This window comes from Ictalurus punctatus, chromosome 3 (genome assembly GCF_001660625.3).
Source record: "Ictalurus punctatus breed USDA103 chromosome 3, Coco_2.0, whole genome shotgun sequence".
NCBI lineage: Eukaryota > Metazoa > Chordata > Actinopteri > Siluriformes > Ictaluridae > Ictalurus > Ictalurus punctatus.
Genome location: NC_030418.2, coordinates 18,781,133 through 18,806,703, shown reverse-complemented (window position 1 = coordinate 18,806,703; position 25,571 = coordinate 18,781,133). Strand labels below are relative to the sequence as shown.

Below are 25,571 nucleotides of genomic sequence, written 5' to 3'. Positions count from 1 at the left end.
TCATTAAAATATATTTATTCTTAGCTATGCAGTGCTATCAGAGCACACAAGCTTGTTCATGTCCTTTTGTCCTGTCAATTTTGATCCATAATGTCTGCTATAACTTCAGGCCATAGATAAGACACCAGTAATCCTTCCATAATATATAGAGTGAAGATCTACTGGACCATCTATACCTTAATTAGTACCTTAATTATTATGAAGGTTTATTCAATACATACATACAGTAGTAATATATGTTACTGCATGGACACACCATTGTAAGCTTTCCTGTACAGAAGGATTAACAGTGGAGTATCACTGTGTGAGGCTTAATGAAAGATTTGGTGCATATATTACACAGGAGGAATGCTTTACCTGGGTGGTACATACCATTTGTTTTCCCTCACTGTAAATATTTGCAGAATGACATTGCACATGTGTGTTTCAGTGCTATCTGATCAGTTCATAACTGTATGTTATGCATGGTTCACTGTGCATTTCTTTAGTTACATTTTATTTAAAAATTTAAATGTGTTCTCAGAGGGAAAATGAGCAGAATTATTTTGATGTCTCTGAGAACATATTTCAGTATTGTTAGCACTTTTTTTGGCTTGTATATAATTAAAATGGAACTATATGAATAAAGTGTTTCCTTCTGAGCAACGGAAAAAAGTACTATGGGCTGATGAGTCGTCTTTTAACCTTTAGCCTACATCTGGATATATTTATATTCAGAGAAAGCCAAAGGATACCATCAACCCACAAAGTCTGTTGCTAACTGTTATGTGTGCAGTGTATGGTGGAGGTTCTATAATGGAATAGGCAGCTATGTGTAAATCATTCAGTCATATGATTGCACAGCAGGGCTGTGTAATAGGCAAGGCATATGAGCACCAGCTGTTGTATCCTCATACTGTATCCTGAAGATGCTATATTTTGAGATAATAATACTATTGTTAGAAACATACAAGAGTATGTCTATAACACAATGACACAATGACAATAACACTGACAATATGTTCGGCTAGTAATATAGTGACAATAAATTTCAAATTCACAATGATTATTATGAACTACAGGGCCAGACAGTGGGTCTTGCATTCCTCACTCTTTTAACTACATGCATGCATTTTCAAAAAGGTTTCAGTGTTTATTGATTGATAATAGCTTCCAAATAACATATTTTTGTATCCAAAAAAATCTGAAATGCAGATACATAATATGGGCATCTTTATAAATGCAGAGATTGTGTACATATTCAATTTATTTTAACTGTGCTAACAGTATGTCATTTATCTTCATGTTCTGAAGTGATACATGAATTTTCATGAATGCACTTTGTGAGTGGAGCAAAAAACAGTTCTTCGTCTATACTGGAAAGTTGAGTACTGCAGCACACCCACGATGTAATGAAGGCGTTCTGTATGGTAATTAGTGCACATGTGCCCTTTACTCTTAGAGACTTCCATGTGGCCGAAAGCCTTCCTCCCTGTGGCCTGAGTTCACTCGGCCTGTCTAAACAAATACCTCATCCTGAGGACCAGCACATTGCTGTACAATAACAGGTCTGAAGTCAGGTCTGCTACCCATGAAATGCACATCCGCCATCCACCTACTGCTGCTGCTGCTTATGGCTGCTGGATAATCAAATCACATCTGGCCACAATGTCTTCTCTTATCTCATGCACTAGAAACTATTAGAAGAACGATAAGTACTTATCAGCAACAATGAACCATAATTCACTATTAAAGAGGCCAATGGGATTTATATAGATTCTATGCAGTATATAAAGTTAATGTCTACAGTTCCTCTATAAATAGCTCCAATACTAGCCTCTCAGTCTAACCCCTTACTTATAAAGATACATGTACTAAAGTCACTGTGAAGGAATAGATTGTTGATTGTGTGCAGACCTTAAAATGAATTTTGTAGCTCACAAACAATTGTAGTTTTTTTACAGACTAGATTTAGTATTTTTACTAGCCAAAATGTTGTCTATATTCAGTAGGGTCTAAAAGTCTGAGACCACACTGAAAATCTGGGATTTTTATTTTTAAAAAAATAATAAAATAAAATAAAAAAATTCAATTAAATTAAAAAAAAAAATCTGAATAACCAGAAAGTTTTAGAATTTTGAAAAATGTAAAACAAAGAAAGGATATGGGCAATATCTCGAATACTCAGTGTTCAGTATTCTGTAGTATTTTTATGACACTGTAAATTTAAGCACATTTGTGATATTGACTAACTCCTTTGTACAAAAGGTCAGAGTCTTCTCCGTTCCATTGAAGCACCAGTTCAGATGACACAGGACGAAGTCGATCTAACACAGATTGTCAGTTTTTACACAGACTTCCATGTAGACTCCATGCCAGCTCCAGTACACACTGTCCTTAAAGTAAAAGAGGGACATCCCAAATACTATGAACTTCTGAAATTCATGCAAATATTCTTAATATTCTACTTAGGTTAATGCTTATAAAATAATTTGCAGCAATAAATTTTGTATCAAATTTGAAAAAAGAATGATTAGTGGTCTCAGATGTTTGGACCACACTGTATTTTATAGTTATAAAATACAAATGAATGAATTATTAACCATTAATTATTCACATATTCTTTGATATGACATAAAAAGTACTTTTTTTATTTCCTCTTGAGCCCCCATCAAAAATCAAGTCCTATTTAAACTAAAATTCATTAGTGTGCACTTGCTGAGTTGCCAGTTTTTCTCAGCTCACTAAAATAGCAGAGGAGATTGTAGCAAATTGGGTAAAAGAGGATATATATCTCAAACTTGACTCTGGACAACAGTAAATGTCTAATGATACTGACAAGGTGATAGAAATCAGGATCCAGTCTGACCTACAGTAGGATGGTCATACAGCAGCAATAGTAAAACAAACAAACAAACAAACAAACAAGAAAAACCTAACACCAAACTGAAGCGTCTGACTACTATAAACCTAACACCAATATACACTGGTGTTCCCCCACTTCCGTGCACTGTTTGTTTGTTTGTTTATTATAGCCTATTATTTTTAAAAACACATTTATGACTGCATATTCCTTTAAATAGAGAATACTGTGTATTTAGTGCATGATTAGGTATTGGATAATAAGCTTTGCTTTTGACATACTATATTATGTGTTACATCAAGACAGCTGAGTGAAATGTTGTGATTGTGAAGAATAAAGATGGAGTTGATTCTCTCTGAACTTGCTTTATGCTATGTTGCTTGGGAATATTAGCACTCTAAGTGAAATCACACACACACACACACACACACACACACACACACACACACACACACACACACACACACACACACACACACACACACACACATCTACATTTATTTTCTTCCCACTCAGTCTGAACAGTCTTTGCACAGTTTGGATGGAGGTTTGACTCAGCATGGGGGTTGGGGTGCGGCTGAGTGGCTCCCACCACTGCTCTCGACAATTCCCATGACACTTAAGCTGTGTTACATGATTTATAGCATACAGTGTAAACAGTGAGGCATGCTGGCCTTGGAATTTGTGATAAGGGCTTAAACCCTGTTGACCACTTTGAAGTGAATGATCACTTGGCTTGGAGAGAGATCACGGCACACCGAAATAGAGATCTCAAAATTTCCCCTTGTATGAGCATATGCAGAGTGGAACAAAGAGTGTGAGACACAGGAAAATTGGAGGATAGAGTTTCCAGTCCCCACTAAGCTGAGGAGGGAAAAAGAGCAGTACAACTGATCATAAATCATTTCAATCTGTGTTTGACTCCCAACAGACTCATATACACTGCTCAGTGTTCAATGTTCTTTCATATATATATATATATATATATATATATATATATATATATATATATATATATATATATATATATATATATATATACCCATATGTCAGTGGTAGCATAAAACAGGTCAAGACAAAATCCTATACTTCACATACATGCAGTTCCATGTGCACAGTCTTTATGTTTTTATTCTCTTTCTGTCTAGAGAAGATGTAGCAAGCAGTGTGGCTTGTGGTTATCCCACCGCAATCACATTCTGCTCCTTCAGCTCACCAAGCCATGACTGAGGAGTGTCCACTTCACCATAAGGGTTTCTGTGGGAGCACACTAATCAGTCCTGACTATGGCTTGGCAGGTGATAACCTTCAAGTGACACTTTTGAATGGATGGATGTGTTTCGGTGGGGATATGATATAAATTAAAAAGTGAGAGGGAGATATTATGGCAGTGATGGAGCGTTTAATGAAAAGCCATGAATCATGAAGTCTGCACCTCCCATGGCACTGACTTGGTTGGCAGCTGAAACATGGTATGGGCCAGTATTTCCTCCAGGTGGAGCCCCAGGTCCAACTCCCATCACCCCCCACATTTCAGACACCTTCACGTTGTAATCCTTTCATTCTTAAAAATGCTAGTGGTAATCTTAAGCCTATGTGCACAAAAAAAAAAAATCTACACTCACCATTCACTTTAGGAACACCTATACTCATGCTCATTTATGCAAGTTCCAGTCTACAACTATCCAATTTTGGTGAGTCTGTGCCTGTTGTAGCCTCAGATTAATGTTCTCAGCTGACAGAAGTGGATGTCAGTGTGGTCTCCCACTGTTGTAGCCCATCTGCCTCAAAGATTCTCATGTTGTGCATTCTGAGATTCTCCTCACCACGGTTGTTACTGTAGCCTTCCTGTCAGCTTGAACCAGTCTGGCCATCCTACTCTGGCCTCTCTCATCAAGAAGATATTTCTGCATGCAGAATTTTTTTGTACCATTCTATGTACAGATGGAAAAGGTCGAGGAATTTACAATAGGGAACATGTTGAATGACACCAAGGCAGGACATATTCAATTCAACTGCTCATTGTCTCAAATATAGGCATATAGGCATGTACATTACATGCTGTTTTAAAGAACCTGCACCTTACTCTAGCATAAATAAAATTAATCAGTGCTTAAAAGAATCCTGCGTGTTTCTATTGACATCAGGGCAATGTTGAAAAAGATGAAAAAGAGTGAAATTGGAGTGACTGAGTGAAATATAAGATATTACATCCTGTGACCTGGACCCTATTGGATCAGCACTCAACACCTTAGAGTATATACAGCACCAGAGATTTATCCTTTATTCAGCTTCAGTACATGGTTTACCCTGGTCAGGGTCACAAGTGGATCCAGTTCTCGAGAACACTGACTGCAAGGCAGGAACACACCCTAGGTGGGATAGCTCTGTTTACAATGAAGTGCAATAACAAAAGGGCTGCTCTTCGCAGTAAGCAGTGTACAAGACTTCATATAACAAAATAACTAAAGAGTCATTGTCCATTGCACATTGTACATTAACATAAGATCTTGCCAAGATGAACAATAAATGTCCCAATTGATAAGGGTTTTGGAAAATGTCTAAATGTGTCTAAATATATTAGACTATGTTAATCCCTTCCAGGGTGTATTCCTTTATTACTTGTGATAATTGTTACCACAATCATGAGCACGATAAAGCAGTTACTATAGATAAAGAAATGTATGAATGAAAGAACAGTATTGTGATAAGCAAGAGGAATGCGTATATCTTACCAAATCTGTGGCATATTTTGAACTTTTTTGAATTTTTTTCACACAGAATTCACTTTTTGGTCATTGAGGCTTAATCCTGGAGAGATGCCCCCTATGATAAGTGTTGTGTGTAGTGTCACACTGTGCATGGGAATGTCTTCCATTACTGTGCATTGTGCAGTTTTCCAGCTACAGTAAATGGAGCAAGAAAACAGGATAGGGATTATTTAATCATGTTGTTTAAGTAGCTGTAATAATTTAGTGACATACAGAAATTTAGCACTCAACACTGAACATCTCCTTTTTTGGAGCAAACACATAAATATGAACATAGGGGTCACCAGCTCCGGCAATCACAGACAAACACAAAATGTGACACATGGAAGCTCCTGTTCTATGAATAGTGACACAAAGATGTGAAACACTCTTGCTGTATCCACTGGCAGATGCTTAATGTTTATCTGAGTACTATGTGTCAAAAGTACAAATATACTTCTTTGAGGAAGTGCAAATGCTGTTCTTACTGAAACAGAGATGTTAGCCAGCATTAGGATACTTTTTTGTGAGTTCTGTCTCACAATAAAGATGAAAATTAGGCGAACATCAGTGGATTAGCCAGCAAAGCTCTCTTACTTAACAGTTACAATTCATGTGTCGTGAAGGAGGGTTATAAACAGGTTTGGTCCCACAGGCTTAGTTGTACATAATTTATGTGTATAATTTAGTGCCTGAACCACATATTTAGTGTTCTTGTTGATTTGGTAGAAGTGAGCTTGTAGCTGACACAGAACATAAATGCATATTAATACTGTTTGGAGGAAATCCAAGGACCATTTTCTAAAACACTGATTTAAACACAGGAAAATAAAACTAAAGTTCATATGGTAAACTTAGAAAAACCTTGATCATGCAAAAAAACAAAACAAGACAAAAAACAGGTAGAGCAACGTTGTTGGTGGTTACTGTTCATCACTTCTAATGCTAACGAGTCATGAGTAGATGCTCCATATTTCTTTCTTTTTTTTCCCCATTTTCCACTGATTATGTTTCCTATGTCAATCAGCTTCATCAAGACTTTTCCCTACAGATAAGTCACACTATTGTGGCTATGTGTGTGGCAGCCTGAGCAATCATATGGCAAGCCTAGTGCCTCTCTCCCCTTGGTTGCTGGAGGTCTGTGATTTCCTCAGACACTGCATTCTGTCCTAAGACAGAGAGCACAGATTGTTATGCCACCCAAACAATAAATGATGTTAAAGTCCATCATACCTGTTTGTTTGGCAGGTCTAACTGACAGATTGATTGACAGGCCATCAGTCCAGCACTTTTTCACAGGAAACAAATTCATATAAATGAGAAAGAGTGTGTGTGGCTGGGGCAGTGAGGGAGGTAAGGGTTAGGAAGGGGGTGGCTCAACCCTAATGACCCCAATTCTTCCGTTCTTATAGAAAGCTGTATTTCTCCCTTAAAGAGGCATTGTGCTCACCCCTTTCCCACATGGGAACTCTGTTTGAGTGTGGAGGAGGGCTGCAAGAGCTAGGTTGCAAGAGGAGCTATGGCAGTCCGCCATTCCTAATGAACAATGCCACAGAATAGCTTTATTTGTCAAGACCTCCTCAGGCTGTACATAGAGATGCTTTGGATATGTTGAATGGGCTAACTAAGGCTGTTTCTCCTCTCAATCACCCCCCAACCCCACCCCCCAGTTTTTCCCCTTGCAGACCCCATTGATTAAGCTGATTCTGTTTCTGAGAGAAGGCTAACAAGATGCAGTTTAAAGTTTATGTCAATTTGTAGTCATAGTGTGATGGGACAGCTGCAGGGTTTTGTGTGTTAACTCCTGGCTGTCCGGTCCCAGGCCTAGACTCACAGCCCAGAGGTCAAAGTTTACAATCCTGTTGTGAAACCACATCAGCTTCATCAGCAGTGTCACTCTCTGGGACCTTTCTGACAACCTTGACCTTAGGGGACCTACACTGATGAGGCTCTCAAAAGTCTAACAAAGAACTGTCATTAAGTTAATTGTCATTGTGCTTGTCATTATGTATGTATCTATTTATTTATTTATTTATTTATTAGTTCATTCATTTGTTCATGTATTTATTTATTTTTACTTATATGGGGACTTATATTTGGTAATATTTTCCACAATGCTGTAAATGTGTTTTGGGGATGTGTTTACTTTATGACGCAGACAGCACGGCTGGTATACTATAATGATTTTAACAGAGACTTTTGAGCATCTACACTCCTCAAAGGTTAACTTCATTTTTATTTCATTTAATTTAGCTGTTTTCATGTGCAAATTAGTCCAGCAATTATTCTGACATTGTCTTCCATGCTATTTCTGCTGTACTTTAGCTCATGTTGATCAGTTTACTGAGGATCTCACTGTGTTTCCTGTTAAACATCTCTCTCTCTCGCGCGCGCTCTCTCTCTCTCTCATTCACTTACTGTTTCCTACATTTTTAACCCAAGGCCTCAGCCTAATTGCTTACTTTTTCCTTATAAACTGCTACATTTTTATCTATTTATTTATTTGTCATACCAACCTCACATGGTGATACTTTTAGCATACACAGTGCTTAGTTTACATTCAGCCAAGACAAGCTATGTTAAACAACATACCACTCCAACCCACAGCCTGAGACCAACCTCAGGATCACTGTATATAATGAACTTGCTTCAGTGCTGTCAGTGTTGGGAGATGAGAAACATTTTCACACAAACACATAACATAATTAGTTCTTCTTTACATGTGAGACGTGCTGGGCAGCAGTGTCACAAGAGCATGCTTCAAACTATACACAGCTGCTAGTGAGAACTTTCCATTTACCTTATAGTACAGAACAATATACACTGCCTAGGCCATATGACTGTGATGGCTTTGGTGAAAGTCTCATGCGAGTCTCTGTTTTAAACAGTCTAATCCAGTGTGCTTTTTATACCCCAGCAACCGCCACCACTCTGTAGCCACTAATGAGCCTGAACATAATTTTGTTTACGAGCTGCTAAATACAGCAGGCAACATTTGATGTGGTTTGTCATTGAACCTATAAAATGTAGCATTAAATTACACTTACCACATGTGAATCTGAGCATAAAATGAATACTGGAAAATCTAATCTGTAAAGATCTACAATCCGGTAACAAATTGGGCCACCATGAGCCACCAAAACAGCTTAAGTGCACTAGGGCATAGATTCTACAAGTCTCTGTAACCATGCTGGAGGGATGAACTGTTCTTTCCCAAATATATTGCCTCAACTGGTGTTTTGATGATTGTGGTGGAGAGCAGTGTCTAACATCTCGGTCCAAAATATTTCATAGGTGTTCAAATGGGTTGAGATTTGGTGACATCAGTTTCATACTCATCAAACCATTCAGTGAGCCCTCACACCCTGTGTATGAAGGCATTGTCATTCTGGAAGAGACCTCTCAAAATATTTCAATCACAGGATAAATTTGATTAGTCGAAAATATCTTTGCATTTATTTGCAGTGTCCTTTTCTTCTCGTACCCTACAAGTGGACCCTACCATGCCAAGAAAATGCCCCCATGTGCACTTACCATATGTTTATACTGTGTAAGTATATAATTAATGACAAAAGCTCTTTGTTTGCTGGACTCAAGTTATTAGCCAACCTATAGAACTGGGAAGGGACCTCAACAGATAAACGGCTGACCAAATTATTTGGACCATTCTGACTACCGCAAAAAAAAAAAAGACATAGTAGTAGCATTTTATATACACAAAAGGGGCTTTTAAACACGGTGTATCTAACACACACTATCTAACTTTGTTAGACACACCTATCTTGTTGATGCACAGTCTGGGTGTACAGAATAGTGTGATTCTTTTTCCATGCATATTCTGTGTTCTGTCTTTTAGCATATTACTGTGTTAAGTGGTCATTTTCCAACCATATGATCACTGGTAGGTGGATATTAGTGGTTGGTGGACTGTTTTTCAACACAGTGGGGATATTTAAAAGTCTCAGAGATGATGCTGCACCTGATAAACTCATATCTGGCATGCCATTATCATGTCAGTTTCACTGATGTGCTGACAATGGTGCAGAAGCCAATACTATCTTTTTGGTGGTAGCCCAGTTTCTTTGAGAAAAGGGGAAATGGATCTGACAGACTGTATGTACAGTACCAGCTGACAAGCTACAGTCCATATTTGCATACATGCAAAGTAACCTAGAGTATATGGTAGATATACCTGGTAAAATGGACAATAAGCGCAGGGACAAGGTACAAACCTGGTCTAATGAGGCACAAATCTGGCACTTCCCTGGAGAACTCTGAAATACTGCTTTACTGGTATAGGAAGTTAGAGCTTAGGAATTAAGCCCTGAACTCATTTGAAACTGATATTAATCACAGTGCTTTAATGTGTTGAGTATGTGAGCACATCAACCCTAGGAATTCTCCTGATAACTGCTGAGTGCATGGAGGACTACTGCTGCTCAGGCAGTACCTCAACATGACCCCTCTGTGCACCCAGCAATATATACTGAGGGAATAATTCTCACTTTAGAGCCATTATATTTGTGGAAAGACAACAAAAGTGGCCTAGACATGTTAGTAATCATAATAAAATTATTCTCTCTGATCCCATGTGCCATTCCTGTAATGCCCATTTGAGCTGTTTACATAAATGCTTTTGTGGTATCAGCACCATGTGTCTCAGCTGACCCAGTGGCCCACCTTGACATCTGGAAATGCTCTTAGAGTGTAAAAAGGAGCTTCCACTCAAACCACTGAAAAGTGCAGCCCAAAAACTATCATCAGCAAGTCAGCCATTAGACAGAATTAATGATTTTTGGTCACTGTAATATATCCCGTGGAGGGATCTTACAACCATTGGATATGCAAATCTCTGAAAGTAGGTGCTCTATTATTTGTATTTTTAGGAATGTTGAATTTGTATAGGAGTAATAGGAGAGGAACAATTTGTGTCTGGGAGAATCGATATAGACTGCAGCCCTCTTAATGTACATGAATATCAATTAAGTAACCTGTGAAAAGGTGCCCACTATCACTGCACCAGCAATAGAAGTAGACAAAGAGTCCATTCTTTATCCTAGGCAGTAGACCAAAGTGATTATTGGAAAGAGAAAGAGAGGGAGAGAGAGAGAGAATTAAAGGGAAAGAGAGCTCTTGGCGGCACACTGCATTCCCAGTGATATTAACCTTCCAGAGAAATCAGTCTGACACAGAAGCTGATGGAGGATCTAAATTACCTTATGATTGCTGGTGTGGTGGCCTGTTTATATTATCGGTCATCTGGCACAATGCAGTCCCCTGTTTGGCCCCTCTGCAGTCGTCAGGCTCTTATTAATTATGGTAAGTGACCTTTGAGCAGGTGATGACAGAGATGAGGGTTGGGGGCCAGTCCCATAGACACACTGCCTGTTTGATGAGCTCCTATGACTAGGCTCTTTTTATTTGTAAAGAATATTTCTCTGTTTTCTTTGGTACTGCTATCTCTTGCACACTTCACCCCCCCCAGCCCCCCCAACACACACACACACACACACACACACACACACACACACACACACACACACACACACATTTTTTTGTTATTTTTCTCCACTGTAATTTCTCATCATTTGGGGATGTTGGAGAAATCATCATTATTAATTATTATTATAAGTTACATTTTCAGTTGAATTTGGGGAAACTACTTGAAGCATTCTTTGCGTTTAACTATTTAAATTGCTTTTGTTTGGTTTGTTCATTGAAAACAGCGGAACGTCTGTACATTTTGACAATAAACCTGATTTGCATACTTTTGATTGCAACTATATATATATATATATATATATATATATATATATATATATATATATATATATATATATATATATATATACATATATATATATATATATATATATATATATATATATAATGTGTGTGTATGTGTGTGTGTGTGTGTGTGTGTGTGTGTGTGTGTGTGAGTGTCTTCTTAAATTAGAGAACATAATTTTGTTCAAAATCCAATTTTTCATCATTTTTGGCCGTTTCCCATAATTTAGCCACAGCAACCATTGGGGTTTCCCAGGCCACCAGACATATGATGTGTATGATAATTAAGTTTCTTTCTTGCTTTAAGATTTATATGAGTGACTTTAGTTCTCATGAGTCTGGTGTATTTACAGCGTTTTGTGCCACAACCCAATGGCTCCAGTAGGTTAATTCATTACTTACAATGGACAATTCCCATGCCCTATTTCAGCCTTCAACATTAATATATTTTGAACATCAGTTAAATATGTGCATGGTACTGTATTTATGAGTGTGTTAGTCTGTTCAGCCAGCAGGCTAATGAGAGGCCAGGGTCCTGGTGTGCACTGTACAGATCTGCAGACAGTGGTGACAGAGCATATCCAGCACAATGCTGGCTGAGTGCTAATACTAAAGGCTGTAAAATGACAGAAGCTACCAATCCTGATTTTTCAGTTTTCACAAATGGAACTGAGAGCAAGTTTCTTCTAATTCTGTTAATTTCATTCTCTGAATGTATTTACATATGATATATACTATATATATCAAAAGTTTGTGGACACCTGACCCTGACACCCATATGTGCTTTGTGAACATCCCATTCCAGATTCTGAATTGCCTCTACTCTACTGGGAAGGCTTTTCACTAGATTTTGGAGTGTGGTTGTGAGGACTTGTTCATTCAGCCACAAAAACATTAGTCAGGCTGGACATTAATGTCAAGGTAAGGAGTCCTGGGGGTCAGTTGGCATTCTAAAAGTTCATCCTAAAAGTTCAGTTTGGTAAAGGCCCACAAATAGGTGTGATGGTCAGGTGTCCACAAACCTTTGGCCATATAGTGTAGGTTGTAGATATTTTAAATAGTGTCTGATTTTACCTTTCTATGCTTTATTTTGTTATTACCTTGATGATGGTCAAAACTAGAGCAATACATTAATGAAAGTTCTAGCATAAGGATTTTTATCATTTATTTTAGCAACAGTTCAATTCAGTTAAATTACGTTTTATTTGTATAGCGCTTTTAACAATGGATATTGTCCCAAAGCAGAAATATATAAATTCAGGATATAGATTTAAATGTATGAATTTATCCCTAATGAGCAAGCCAGAGGCGATAATGGCAAGGAAAACTCCCCGAGACGATATGAGGTAGAAACCTTGAGAGGAACCAGACAACATGAATTTAAATGATATGCCTACCAGAAGTTTCTTTCCTTTTTTTATTCCTTAAAAGTATAAGTCATAATAATTTCAGTAAAAATGAATATTTAAAAGAACAAATTATAAAAAGGCATCAGAGATCTCACCAACCAAACTGTGAGGTTCAGTCCAGAGTCTGCCATTCAACTGGCTGGTATGAGACACTTTCTCAGAACAAGGAAGTGTTACAGGTGCTACTCATAGTCCCTCTGACCAACAATCACAAATAACTGCAGTCAGACCTCCTTCTTATTGTGAACCATTTTTGAGCTGTCCCCGCATTTTAGAAGCATTTTCATAACCATAATCTTATCTACATGGTTTATGGTGTCACTTTTTTTTTTTATTTATCCATATCTACAAAATAAAAGTTTACCAGAAAAGCTATTTGTCTTTTAATCTAATATTTACTTACTGATTGTTCACTTCACTCTGACATTAACATAATCAGCTCAAATTGGCTCCTATATCTTTCTTATCCCTCATGATGTGGGATCAGTTACCACACCAAAAATGGCATTTCACTTAGTACTGTTCTTTGGAATGATATTATATCCTCTGCTCTAACAAAGGTAAATGAGTACAATTATATATACAAAAATGAAGATTGCTGAAGTATGAAACCATTAGCAATGAATGCTTCCCAAAGGGAACTGCTGAATAAAATGAATACGGTAATTGCAGAAGGGGATTGGAAAGCTTTGAGTGAGCAGAGTTGAATTATATAGTCATCGATCACTGGAAGACAGTGTGGTATGTTGGACACTGCTGAGACTTCATGTATTTGAGGGCATACTTGAGTTCCTTGCTCTTTTTGTCCCACTTGTGAATAGACATGAGCAGTAGCTGTTGATCCACCTTACGGCCCATTATGAGGAAGCTGCTCCCAAGGTTGTCAAGTTGGGAACACGGGCAGTTCGCTCCGTTCTTGATGTACAGCGTCAGCTTCTTCAGGTCTTTTTTACGCAGGATCCCCATCTTGAGAACCTTCTTCTTCTTCTGAGCTGCAATAAGCTTGCGGTCACCTTTCTCCTTCTTCACTTCTTTGATTTTCATTTTAAGTGCTAGAGGAGACAGGAAAGAATTAAATATTTTAACAACAAACTACTTTCACCCAGTGACAAAGAACAATATCAACATGTCATGTCAGTGGAAATGTGTGTGTGTGTGTGTGTGTGTGTGTGTGTGTGTGTGTGTGTGTGTGTGTGTGTGTGTGTATGTATGTACATGCTGTCATTCTCTCTTTACACATTTAAGGGAGATCCCCTCATTCCTTTTAGGGCTCCCACCGTCATACTGGTTCCATTCTTTTGTACTGTCTCAATCAGCAAGACGTTTCACAACAACCATACAGGAACAACCTGGGCTATCTCATTCAGTAGAATAGTTTACACCTCCCCAGAGGAGCATCATTTAACCATGGATGGCATTAATTGCATTCACCCGGGACAGGACCGAGAGACGAATGGAAAGTTTCAAAGACAGATGTGAAACACTCCTACAGTGGCCCAAGCACTTCCCCACCTCATTCACTGCATTCTACAGAGCCTGAGCTACTACTTACATAAGCATTAAGGAAAATGTCTTGTCTATGACAATCATGAAGACTTATGTTCCAGAAAATTAACTGTAGGCTTAATGCTACTTTTTACAGGAAGGAAATAGTGCATTTTTTTAATGCATATGTTAGATGTAATACAAAAACAAACCCTGGTTTGTCCTTAATATAAGTCTTATATTAAAGTCTTACACTGCTGTATTAAAATGATGAATGAAGTGGTGGGTACATTTTTAAAAAGTGACTCCTGCTTATGTGAGAAATTTAAAAAAGAATTTACCCATGAACAATAAATTCATAATGAATTTACAGGATTAAACATACAGATGCATAATACAGTCCAGTTCATAAGACCAAATCTACTATCCAAAATTAATTCATCTTCAGCAACCACTTTATCTTGGTCTTTGTAAGAGTGTGTCTGGATTCTATTCCAGGAACGCTTGGTGTGAAGTGGAAATACACCAGAATACACCAGTGATGGGATGCCAGTCTATTACAGGGCACCATGCACCCAATTCATACCTAGGGGCAATCAATTCAGCTTAGACCTACAGGTATGTTTTTTTTTTTTTGAAGGTGGAGGTAACAAAGGAACCCAGAGGAAGCCCATGTAGACACGAGAAGATGCACATGCACAGAAACGCCACACAGGCAGTAACCCGATCTCAGGCTCAAACCATGGAGCCTGGAGATGCGTTCATGTATATTGAATGACTTATCAAAGTGTTTAATTGTTTCTGAACAAGAATACATTAAAAAGTATTTTACAGAATTTTTTTTGTGAAATTCTTATATGAAATAGAAATATATGTGAATAACCTAAAATAATTAATTCTAATGAGACTGATCATACACTCAGTGATAAATGTATGTTTAGTAACACTTACAATATTGTTTATAGCACTTATCTTAATGAATAAAAATGCATACATATACTATAGCATATATTCTGTTATTGGTAGTTGATTAAGTTATTCATATCCCACTTGATCCTCAGTGCCAGTAGAGGTTTAAGTGGCTTCACCTTGGCAAAGACAGATTTCTAGCATTCTCCTCACTGAGCTATGGCAGCAGCATAAACATTAGTTTGACAGTAACATTTCGTCCAGAAACATCAGACACAATTCAAAAGTATTGAGGATAAGTAACAAAAAATTTTTCAAAAAACTAATTAATCAAAAAAGCTGTATGAAAAGAAAAAAACAAACAAACAAACAAAAAAACAAACAGTGCAGGCCCAGGTGGATGGCACAATAGCAAAGGATCATGTTAAACACTAAGAAAACAAGGGCTTATAGAGTTATGCTGCATTTTGAAGTAGTTTACAATCCAGAGATTAACTATACATAAGCTTTGATTTTAATACTTGCCCATGAACTATAATGCTCTGTGAGTATGAGCAAGCCTGGGCAATACTGTGATGACAAGCTGAACTTATGTTTTAAACAAGAGCTGGTCTAAATTGTGGCTGGTTGGTCTGGTGGAGTGGGTTGATGAATGCAGGTAAGGAGAGGTATTCACTCTGAGCAGAAACAGATCATGTTTTTTTTTGCAATAATATAGCAGATGTGCTAATGCACAAAATCTTGTTTAAATGAGCTCTGTTAGCATCTAAAACCTTTGATTCAACTAATTGGAACAGTACATTGATGTTTTGTCGAATATCTTGCTCATCTAAAGTTTCAAACTGTAATTTTTCTGTAGAATTCAGCCAGAAAAGCTTTTCAAAAAGGAATTCATTGTAAAGAATTGTTCAGGGATTTTCTGTGAATAATGCTAACATTCTATTACCTACTAACCACAGAGCTCCAGTAGAGACATCTCCTGGCTGATCTATTTGATTTGAGGTAAGTGAAAAAACTGTAATTTGAACCCCCCCTGTTCTCCTCAACTGCAGTTCTTGTGAATTACTATAAAAACCACTAAGACAGTGACTGTAAGCTAGTGACTAAGGTAGTGCCTGAATCTGTGTATATTTATACTTGAGTTATTTTGGGTAATCTGACTGATATACTACATTACATATAGTCATTTATCAGTTCTGGGTTCTAACACATGACATTGACAGTTGTAATGTACTGTATTTCCTAGTAATCAGTAAAAATAAGTAAACTCACCATCAGCAAGAATTGTAATCCAGATTCTTACATACTTTTATTTTATCAATGAAAGTGTAAAAAAAGCTAGTACCATAGAGGATTTCAGACAAATCCAACACAGCTAATCTCTCATAATTTGTGAATCATGCATTGCAGTTCGAATTCTGTGAGGGAATTTAGGATCGAAAGTGAATTTCTATTCAGTTTACCTTTTTGTTATTGAGTTGGACAGCATGGCAAATTCATAACAGCTTTTTTGACCAGAAACACTTTACAACTAGTTTTATTTTTATCTCCATGAATGTCTTTGGCAGTCTTTAAATGTTGTAAGCCCTGGAAATGTTCTCGCCCTGAGATTTACAGTGCACTAAACATCACCTTCACTGGTCTCTTTCATTGATTTTTCTAGCCCTTGAGAAGCTGCGTCTCACTCTGAGTAGTGTGAAAATTGTAGAAGTATTGAAAGGGTTCTGTTTGAGTCACATAATTAGGCTCAAACATACCAAAATAAAACAGGACATTAAAAATGTTGTAAACTGGCCAATTAAGACAGTCGAACAAGTCTTTTTAGTTATAGCCTTCATAATAATAATTGTGCTGGCACTCTAGTAAGTAAAGAACCTCTGATATAGTGAATGTTATTTCCTTGTGGTAACTGGAAGCAACACTACACAAAAAGATTTTTTTTTTTTAATAACATCCAAGTGAATCAAATAGACCATACAGTTATGAAACATAATACTGTACCACATTTATGTGCAGACCACCAAGGAAATATATCAAAATAACAGTGAATGCATGTTAAATGGTACTATGTAACAGGAAAATATGAGCAAAGAATTATTAATTAGGCTTACTTTGAAATAAGTGATTAACTAGGACATTTGCTTGTGAGCAGTCACAAATATTTATTCAATATGACTGCTGTCTGTCCAAATGTCTGCAATAATGGAACAGTCAATCCTCCTACTCAACACATTGGTGCAAGTAATTTGTCATACTTAAATGTGATTATATACAAAAGTAGGTGGCTACATCCAAGTGAAACAAACTGTACAGCCAAAAACAGCTGACAGAATGAAGCCACTTCATGGCCTTTACTTTATAAAGGCTTTTCTGAACTTTTCTTTAGCCAACTCTGAACAGAGAAATACAGTTCTTAGAGATCCACCTTTAATAGGTCAGTACCAGACATTCTGGAAGCTCAGACAAACTTTAGAGACCTTCAGCCAGTATAGAGGAGAAATTTTGGTTCTTGCACAATGTGGAACACAGAGTTACATAGCATTTTAAAATTATTAATATACATCCATCCATCCATCCATCCATCCATCTATCCATTTTCTGTACCGCTTATCCCACACAGGGTCACGGGGAGCTTGAGGCCTGTCCCAGGGAACACAAGGCATGAGGCGGGGGACACCCTGGATGGGATGCCAACCCAGTGCAGGGCACAGTTGCACACACACTCACACATCCATCCACACACACTACGTACAATTTAGAGATGTCTATCAGCCTATAACGCATATCTTTGGATGGGGGAGGTAACCAGAGTACGCATAGGAAACCCCTGAAGCACGTGGTGAGCACAAAGGCAGGAATTGAACCCCCAGCGCCAGAGGTGCGAGGCAAATGTGCTAACCACTAAGCCACTGTGTTATTATATTGTATATTGTTATATTTTTCGCTACTTTCACAACCAATAATACCAACAGTATTACAATTCTGACTAGTTTTCCTGCATAACAGAAAGCACCTGTCTCATGAATGCTGGTGAATCACACAGCATGTGTTTCTCATTTTGGAGAAATTAGTTGAGCAGGTAAACAACTCAACATTTTGCTGAACAATGTCTTCAACACAGAATTCAAATACTAAGGGTTTTTGCAATAGCATGGGATGTATCAATGTGCCTACATTTTTCTTTTTGGTACTGATGTTAAGGGTTTTTGTGTTCGATTTAATAGCCACTAGCTCTAATTAGCTGCATTAACAATTATGTCAATGGAAGGTGCTCACAAGGATTGTCATGTGTATGTGTGTGTGTGTGTGTGTGTGCGCGTGCATGTGTGTGTGTGTGTAGCAATGTTAGATTCTTACTTACCGAAGTCACTGGCACAGAAGTGCTCCATTACTGTGTCAGCTTTCAGTTCATTATCACAGGGTGGACATGCTTTTGAAGCTGGCAAGAGAAAATGAGAAAATACAGATGATTTGACAGATTGACTATTTTCAAAATGATATGACAGTCCTACTTTGTTTTTGTTTTTGATAAAGACTGTGGGTTCATGTCCCTCATGCAGGGCAGACACAATATTTGGCCTTGTATAATTCAGTTGCAGGGAGATGTGGGTCTGCAGTCAGGTTCACAGTCGCACTGACCACTTTGTAAACACTTTGTGAGTTTCGTCTTGTCAGATGCTATTTTCTGCGGTGAGGATACACAGAACAGGTGTCTGGTGCAATGTTTGGCTTGCAATTAAGGTGGTGAAAATGTTTGAATTTAGGTACGTGTATATTTTTGTGTACAGGCATGGCAAAAAAAAAAAAAAAAAAAAAAAAAAAAACCTGCCACAGAAAAATGCACTTTCCTGATTTTTTTTCAAGCAACTACTGAGTGACAGCTGAAGTCATATGTTTCTCCTCTGGTGGCTCCAGTAACAAGAACAAATCTGACGAATGCAAGAATGGAGACAATTGTATTTGCTAAATCTCAGTTTATGTAAAAGATTACATTGATGCCCTTTAAACCATAGGTTGAATGTATAATGTATCATTTGTGCTAAGACTTTTTACAGACATAGAGACTGTTGTGTTTTCACAGCAATCCTTGTGTGTGTATGTGCATTCTAATGGGGTCTCGTTTTGTGCAGAGAGACAGGGAGGCATGTAAAGCGCACCACTGCTGCTCTCAAAAAAAGGGGCTAAAGGCCAGGACTAATAGTGCTTAATCCATTGCTTTCAGAATAATAATGAGAGGGAATGCTTCAGGCAAATGGATGTTTGATTTCCTCTGCAGTGAGTCACTTCAGACTTCTTCCACAAACTCAAGCAGTTTTGTTCCACAAATGAAAGTCTATGTGGTTATAAATAATTTGATGAATGTAAAATGTGTTACAGTAATGTTGTCTATGGACTTGCCAGTTTTAGCTAATAAAGATGGGTGCTAGCCTACTAGCGTACCACATCCATACAGCACATTTTAACAAGAATTGACAAAAAGAACAAAAAACAACAACACTTAAATGGCCTTTTAAGTCAATGAACTCTCATGTAGTTTACATGGTAAAATTATATCAGATGCAGTTTGAAGACAGACATAATTTTAGGTATTGTAATATATCACAGGGAACTGTTAGTTGCTTGTGTATAGTGACTAATAACTTATGATTATATATTTCATTCTTTGTACACTTCCCAGGACAAAAAAATACCCATTATGGACACTTAATAAGCTTGTTATGTTATGTAAGTAACCATCAACCTACTAACATGCAGTTTCTTTGCATCAAATGTTTCATTTGATCTTTTATTGTCAATGCCAGCAGCACTGATCGATCCATCCATTTTCTATATTGCTCATGCCCCATATACAGCATGGGGAACATGGCAGGGTACACCCTGGGCAGGGTGCCAATCCATCGCAGGGCACAATCACACACATTGACACACCCACTCATACACTACGGACACTTTTGGACATGTCAATCAGCCTACCATGCATGTCTTTGGACTGGGGGAGGAAACCTGAGTACCTGGAGGAAACCCCCGCAGCACAGGGAGAACATGCAAACTCTGCACACACAGGCTGGAATTGAAACCCCAACCTTGGAGGTGTGAGGTGAATGTGCTAACCACTAAGCCACTGTATGCCAGCACTGATATTTCTATATTTTTTCTGTCTAGCTCCAGGTTTCCTATCACCTTGCAGATTTCCACTCCTTGGACTCTTTTCTACACTCCTTTTACAGCATTTTACTTTGGTTGTTCCTCTGGGGGAATACTTAAAGGTTCTATATAGAGTGTTTCCCTATCAACACTTAAATATCCAGTGAACTACTAAGGAACCTGTGTGTACTTAACAGAAATGTAGTAACTGTATGAAGATTGACTATTTTCTATGACTTGGCTATTGAGGATTTGGGTTGGAAATGAGTTCTGTATACATCTGTATTCTGTTCACTGAGCACTCATCAAAACTTCTAGAAATCACCAAAGAGAGCAGATGTGCCTGGGGTTAAGTGGTTACATGCCCCCCTTCTGATTCCTTCTTCTAGGTTGAAAAATGAGGGTCAGAGTTTATCACCCCTGTCCCTAGTCAACCACTATAGCAGATAATATGAAGGGTTAAAGTTCGGTAGGTTTCATTGCTTGGGTGGTGGTGGTGAGTGGTGGCGAACCCCCTCTGTATGCACTGACCAGCCGAAATTCATATACATTTCCTGAGAACTCTAGTCAGCAGCTCAGCTGGTGACACTCACACAATCTCTTTCTTAGTGAAAAGAACTGTGCCATTTCACTTAATGGCTTCAGTCTCTAACACTGTCCGACAGCCACACTCTTGAAACTGCAATGTCTTATTTGAACTGCAGAGTAATTTATTCACATTTGCTGGGTGGTTTGTTGGCAGGCTGCCCACTTGAAGTAAAGCCAAAGCATGTGCCTGAAAAGGTAGCACTGGGAATTCTGCAAACTGAGTTTCTGTGTAGATTTAGTGATCGACTCACATTAATAGACCATCTCAAGCTATTTGCAATTGATTCAGCCAAGCATTTAGCATTTTATATTTCTTGGTTCTTTTAGATATCCTTTGTGGATGCATTAGATAAATGATTACAAGTGACTAAATGATCACAAGTGGCTGACTGGATCACATTAAAAAGTTATGACCCAAGACTACCCCCGACCAAGCAAATAATGTATAGTGCTTCTATTAGTAAATGTTACAGAGGTGCCTTTTGAATTTGCTGCAGATTATCTGATTTAGAGCTTTCAATTCAGATCACATTTAACTAAATGCACCCAGCATACAGTAAAGCATCATTATAAAAAAAAAACATGGTTTATTTTTAATTGACATTTCTTCAAATATGTATAAAGTGATTAAAACAATATTGAATAATCTCCATTTATTTGCAGTCATTTGGAAAATATAAAATGTAAGGATATCTCAGAGTTTATCATTTATCAATGCGGTTTATTTATTTATTTATTGCCTGATATCTTGTATGTATTCTATGTATATTTTGTCTGCTATATTGTCTACTCTAGGCACATAATTTCTTTTATTTGTTTTTCCAGCAAATAACTCAATCGTACAGGGCAAACATTTCATTTACATTCAGAATACATAATTTTATGGCTCATTTGCTCTCAGACAGGTAAATGATAAAACACTTACGACATAAACCATTACAAATTGATGATCATATTTTTAAGAGAGGATCGCATTTATTGCTCTGTGAGTTTGACTTTAGATTTGAGAGAACAAGCATCTCTCACATGTGAAAAATGTTCCACTGCTATTGTAATTAATGTCTGAAGCCCAACACCCACCCACATTGCTCCCTTACTGTAGAAATGCCATTTATCAGAATGCATCCATCATTTAGGCATGGTACTCTCCAGATACCTATTCAGGAACTCGGATCTTGGCTGTGAACTGGCCCTGGAGGATTTCACCTTAGACTACAGAAGAAAACCCCCTCTACCTTGCTTAGACAACCATTCACTGTGTACTGGAGCGCTCGACAGACCAGTAAAAGACCAGACCCATCCATATTATGTGTGCTTGTTTCGCCATGCTCTCTTGTTTCTAATCGCCATGCCCCTTTAGTAAATCAGTGTGAGTGTTTGGCTATGTGCAGCCTCATGCATTTGGTGTGACAATTTACACTCTGGTTACACAGTACTGCTAGATTTCATACTTTTGGACCATATGATGAAATGTAATTGCAGGAGAGCTAAAGGGCCTCACTGCAGAAATATAGCTGAAAGGACACAGGAAGTTATTGGATTACTCAAAATTATGCAATCAAAATGTTAGAGAATTCTGAGATTAACTTTGCAAACAAAGCCAAGCTGCTTATAGCTGAGGTTAGCAAGGGGTCGGATCAGAAGCACTGTGTAGAACCGAATTCCATTTGACAAAGCAATTACAGTGTTTTTCTTTCTGGTTGTTATAACACTGGAACAGTTGTATTTTTACTACATGAAGTCAGTATGATTGATGTTTTCCTCACTTCCTGACTTGTTAAATGCTCTCCTCTTTTGTCACCCAGGACACACACAGACACATGCTTTGTGAACAATAAACACAAATTTGGGGTGTTTTACCTATATGGTACAATCACTATTTTTCAGTTTTATTCAGCAATAGCAAAGGAGCCCCTACAGAATAGACTTAAGGACTGACTGTTCCCAATTTATTTAGAAATTATTATGTAAATATATAAATAGGGGTCTGACATGTTTATTACACTCAAACCTTTGCATTAATGGAAAAAAAATATTAAAACATTAATAATTAATATCTCAACATAAAATGAATAATATTCTTAGACATTTACCCCATTGGTATGAATTTCTTTTAGCACAAGGATACATTATATTTTAGTAGACAACCCACGCTAGTTCAACTCTGTTCTGATTATTAAAATTAAAAAAATTAAAAAAGAATATGTTGAATTTGCATTCTCTCAAGACAAGGAAAGAATGCACTGCGTTTGTTTTTCATTTTGGCCACTCCCTTATTTTATTTGTTTTTTATGTTTTGTAAATTATCTGAATATTGACAAAGAACTTGCTTCTTTCCTTACTTCAATGACTACTTAATATCACTGCCTCTTCTCTGCTCTATTCCTTTTCTTTCCACTTCAGCTTTCTTTCTTTTATGGTTGGTACTTATATCTTCAATGACGCTAACTAATGTATGGTTTTGGTACTAATTAGTTACCCACAGTAATTGGCTCCCTGGCTAATTGGCTAAACAGAGAGAGAGAGAGAGAGAGAGAGAGAGAGAGAGAGAGAGAGAGAGAGAGAGAGAGACGCCAGACGCCAGACACAACAGAAGTTGCCCCTTCACATTCCAAATGAGATTTCACTTGTAGATAGTGGAAGCTCGAAGTACTTTTTGTCTCTCTAATTGTACATGAATTCCCTGCCTTCACTTTCTGAAGACTCACAAAGAGAAAATAAAGAACGATTAAGTAGAACTGGTGATTATGACCAAATTATTATTATTATTATTATTATTATTATTTTTATTATTATTATTATTATTATTATTGTTGTTGTTGTTGTTGTTGTTGTTGTTGTTATTTATTTATTTATTTATTTATGTATTTATTTATTTTAACCAGTAATCTACTCATTGCCTCTGCATTACTCAATGCAGTATGAATATATCTGAGTTTAAGTATATCTGAGTATATATCTGAGTATATATCTGAGTATATCTGAGATTAAGCATAGAAATTTTGCTGAAATTTTCAATGCTGTTAATCATGCAAATGTTAGTTATATTCTATCTTAACTGCAAATTCAAATTATTTTCATTTTAATGTTAGGTATTATATATTATGTACAATTATTAAAAACAATTACTGACTCACTGTACTACATTGTCATTATAAAAGTTTTGTTTATATATTTTTTGTATTGTATGTTTTTGTATCATTTTTGTATATTTTATTTGGTAAAGTCATTAACAGTTATTACTAACTTTCCTGCATAAATAGTATATGAAGTTTCTTGTATAGATTAAAGCAGTCATATGGCTCAGGAGCTTGACATATCTTCTGTATTTTTGTCAGGAACCGTTTCATTTTTCACTCATTTCTTGGTATATACTTATACTAGTCCTTTAATAAGTAACATTGTACTAATCAATATTTTGTTTGTTTGTTTTTTGTTTTTGTTTTTTGTTTCTGAATAATTTATTTGAAAAAAAAAGTGATTTCTCAAATATGTGTGAGTCATACCTGGAGTCTGAGTGGCATGATTCCCAGAGAACTGCACAGGGATGCAGAGATCATTATCAATGGGGAACTTGTCACACTGGAGCATCTCAGGCCAGGGAAAGCCATAGGTCTCCATGACAGGAGCACAGCTGTTCCTGACAGCCTCACACAGAGAGCGACAGGGGTAAATGGGCCGGTCCAGGCACACAGGAGTAAACAGTGAGCAGAGGAACACCTGTGTGTCTGCATGGCAGCGCTTGGCCAGGAGGGGTACCCAGCTGCCTGCCTGCTGCATTACCTCAGGCATGGTCTCGTGGTCCAGCAGGTTGGGAAGTCGCATCTTCTTGTAGCCAACGGTGTAGCAGAGACGTAGCTCAGGCGGGATGTCCACACACTGTGGTTGTTTGGCATAAAAGCGGCCGTTGTGGAAGTTGTCGGATTGCCAGCTGTAATAGTCGTACTCCTCTGCCATAGTGGCTGAACTGAAGAAGACCAGACCCAGTGCTAACGTCAGTGAACTAGCCACACACACCTGCCTCTTATGTATAGCCATGCTTCTTGAGTTCTATAGTTTATCAATGCTGGGGTAAGCAGGGAAGCAATACAATAATCCTTTTTTCCTCTTAAATAGGAATTGACGATAGAAAATCAATGGAAAGCTTTTCAGTGTAATTTGCGATTCCTTCTCTCACTCAGTTTTGCCCCATTAATCTTCCAGTACAGCAATCTCCTGACTTCAGTCATTCAGGTGACTCTTCAAGGAGGGCTGAGTTGCAGCTTTCACTGCTCTGCTCTTTTGTAGGCTCTCTAAGATGCACCTAAGGAATATGAAGGAGTGGGTTGCTGGCTTTACCAGCCGACAGCCCCCTAGCAAGCTGCAAGTCCACTCCACCTCCCACAGTCTTCTCCTGTGCTGAATAAGACCCGCCTCCCCTGACCATAGCCAACTGCTCTGCAGTGGGAGGCACCCCTGAATGGACTGGCACTCCCCCATAGCCCACCTCCCCAACACACTCCTACAGACAGTCACACAACCTGGCCAGTAGCACAAACTCTGTGTGTGTGTGTGTGTGTGTGTGTGTGTGTGTGTGTGTGTGTGTGTGTGTGTGTGTGTGTGTGTGGGTGTGTGGGGGTTAGAGAGAGAAAGCAGTATGTGTGTGGAGTGTGTTCA

The 25,571-nt window shown here is 37.8% G+C and overlaps 1 protein-coding gene across 1 annotated transcript; it reads right to left on the bottom strand.

Moving 5' to 3' along the window:
- Positions 1-12,782: 12,782 nt before the first annotated feature.
- On the bottom strand, positions 12,783-25,304 carry sfrp5 (secreted frizzled-related protein 5). The gene is made up of 3 exons (XM_017464788.3): positions 24,422-25,304; positions 18,544-18,621; positions 12,783-13,840 (listed from the first exon to the last, which is right to left on the bottom strand). Exons 1-3 carry the CDS (start codon positions 24,951-24,953, stop codon positions 13,512-13,514), a joined length of 939 nt encoding a protein of 312 aa, XP_017320277.1. The 5' UTR covers positions 24,954-25,304; the 3' UTR covers positions 12,783-13,511.
- Between the last annotated feature and the right edge of the window lie 267 nt (positions 25,305-25,571).

Excerpts from the sequence above, each read along its gene's own strand:
- sfrp5 (XM_017464788.3), bottom strand. The coding sequence starts at position 24,953 with ATGGCTATACATAAGAGGCAGGTGTGTGTGGCTAGTTCACTGACGTTA. Across the intron at positions 18,622-24,421 it reads TCATGCCACTCAGACTCCAG|CTTCAAAAGCATGTCCACCC; the intron begins GTATGACTCACA and ends TTCTCTTGCCAG. Across the intron at positions 13,841-18,543 it reads CTTCTGTGCCAGTGACTTCG|CACTTAAAATGAAAATCAAA; the intron begins GTAAGTAAGAAT and ends TGTCTCCTCTAG.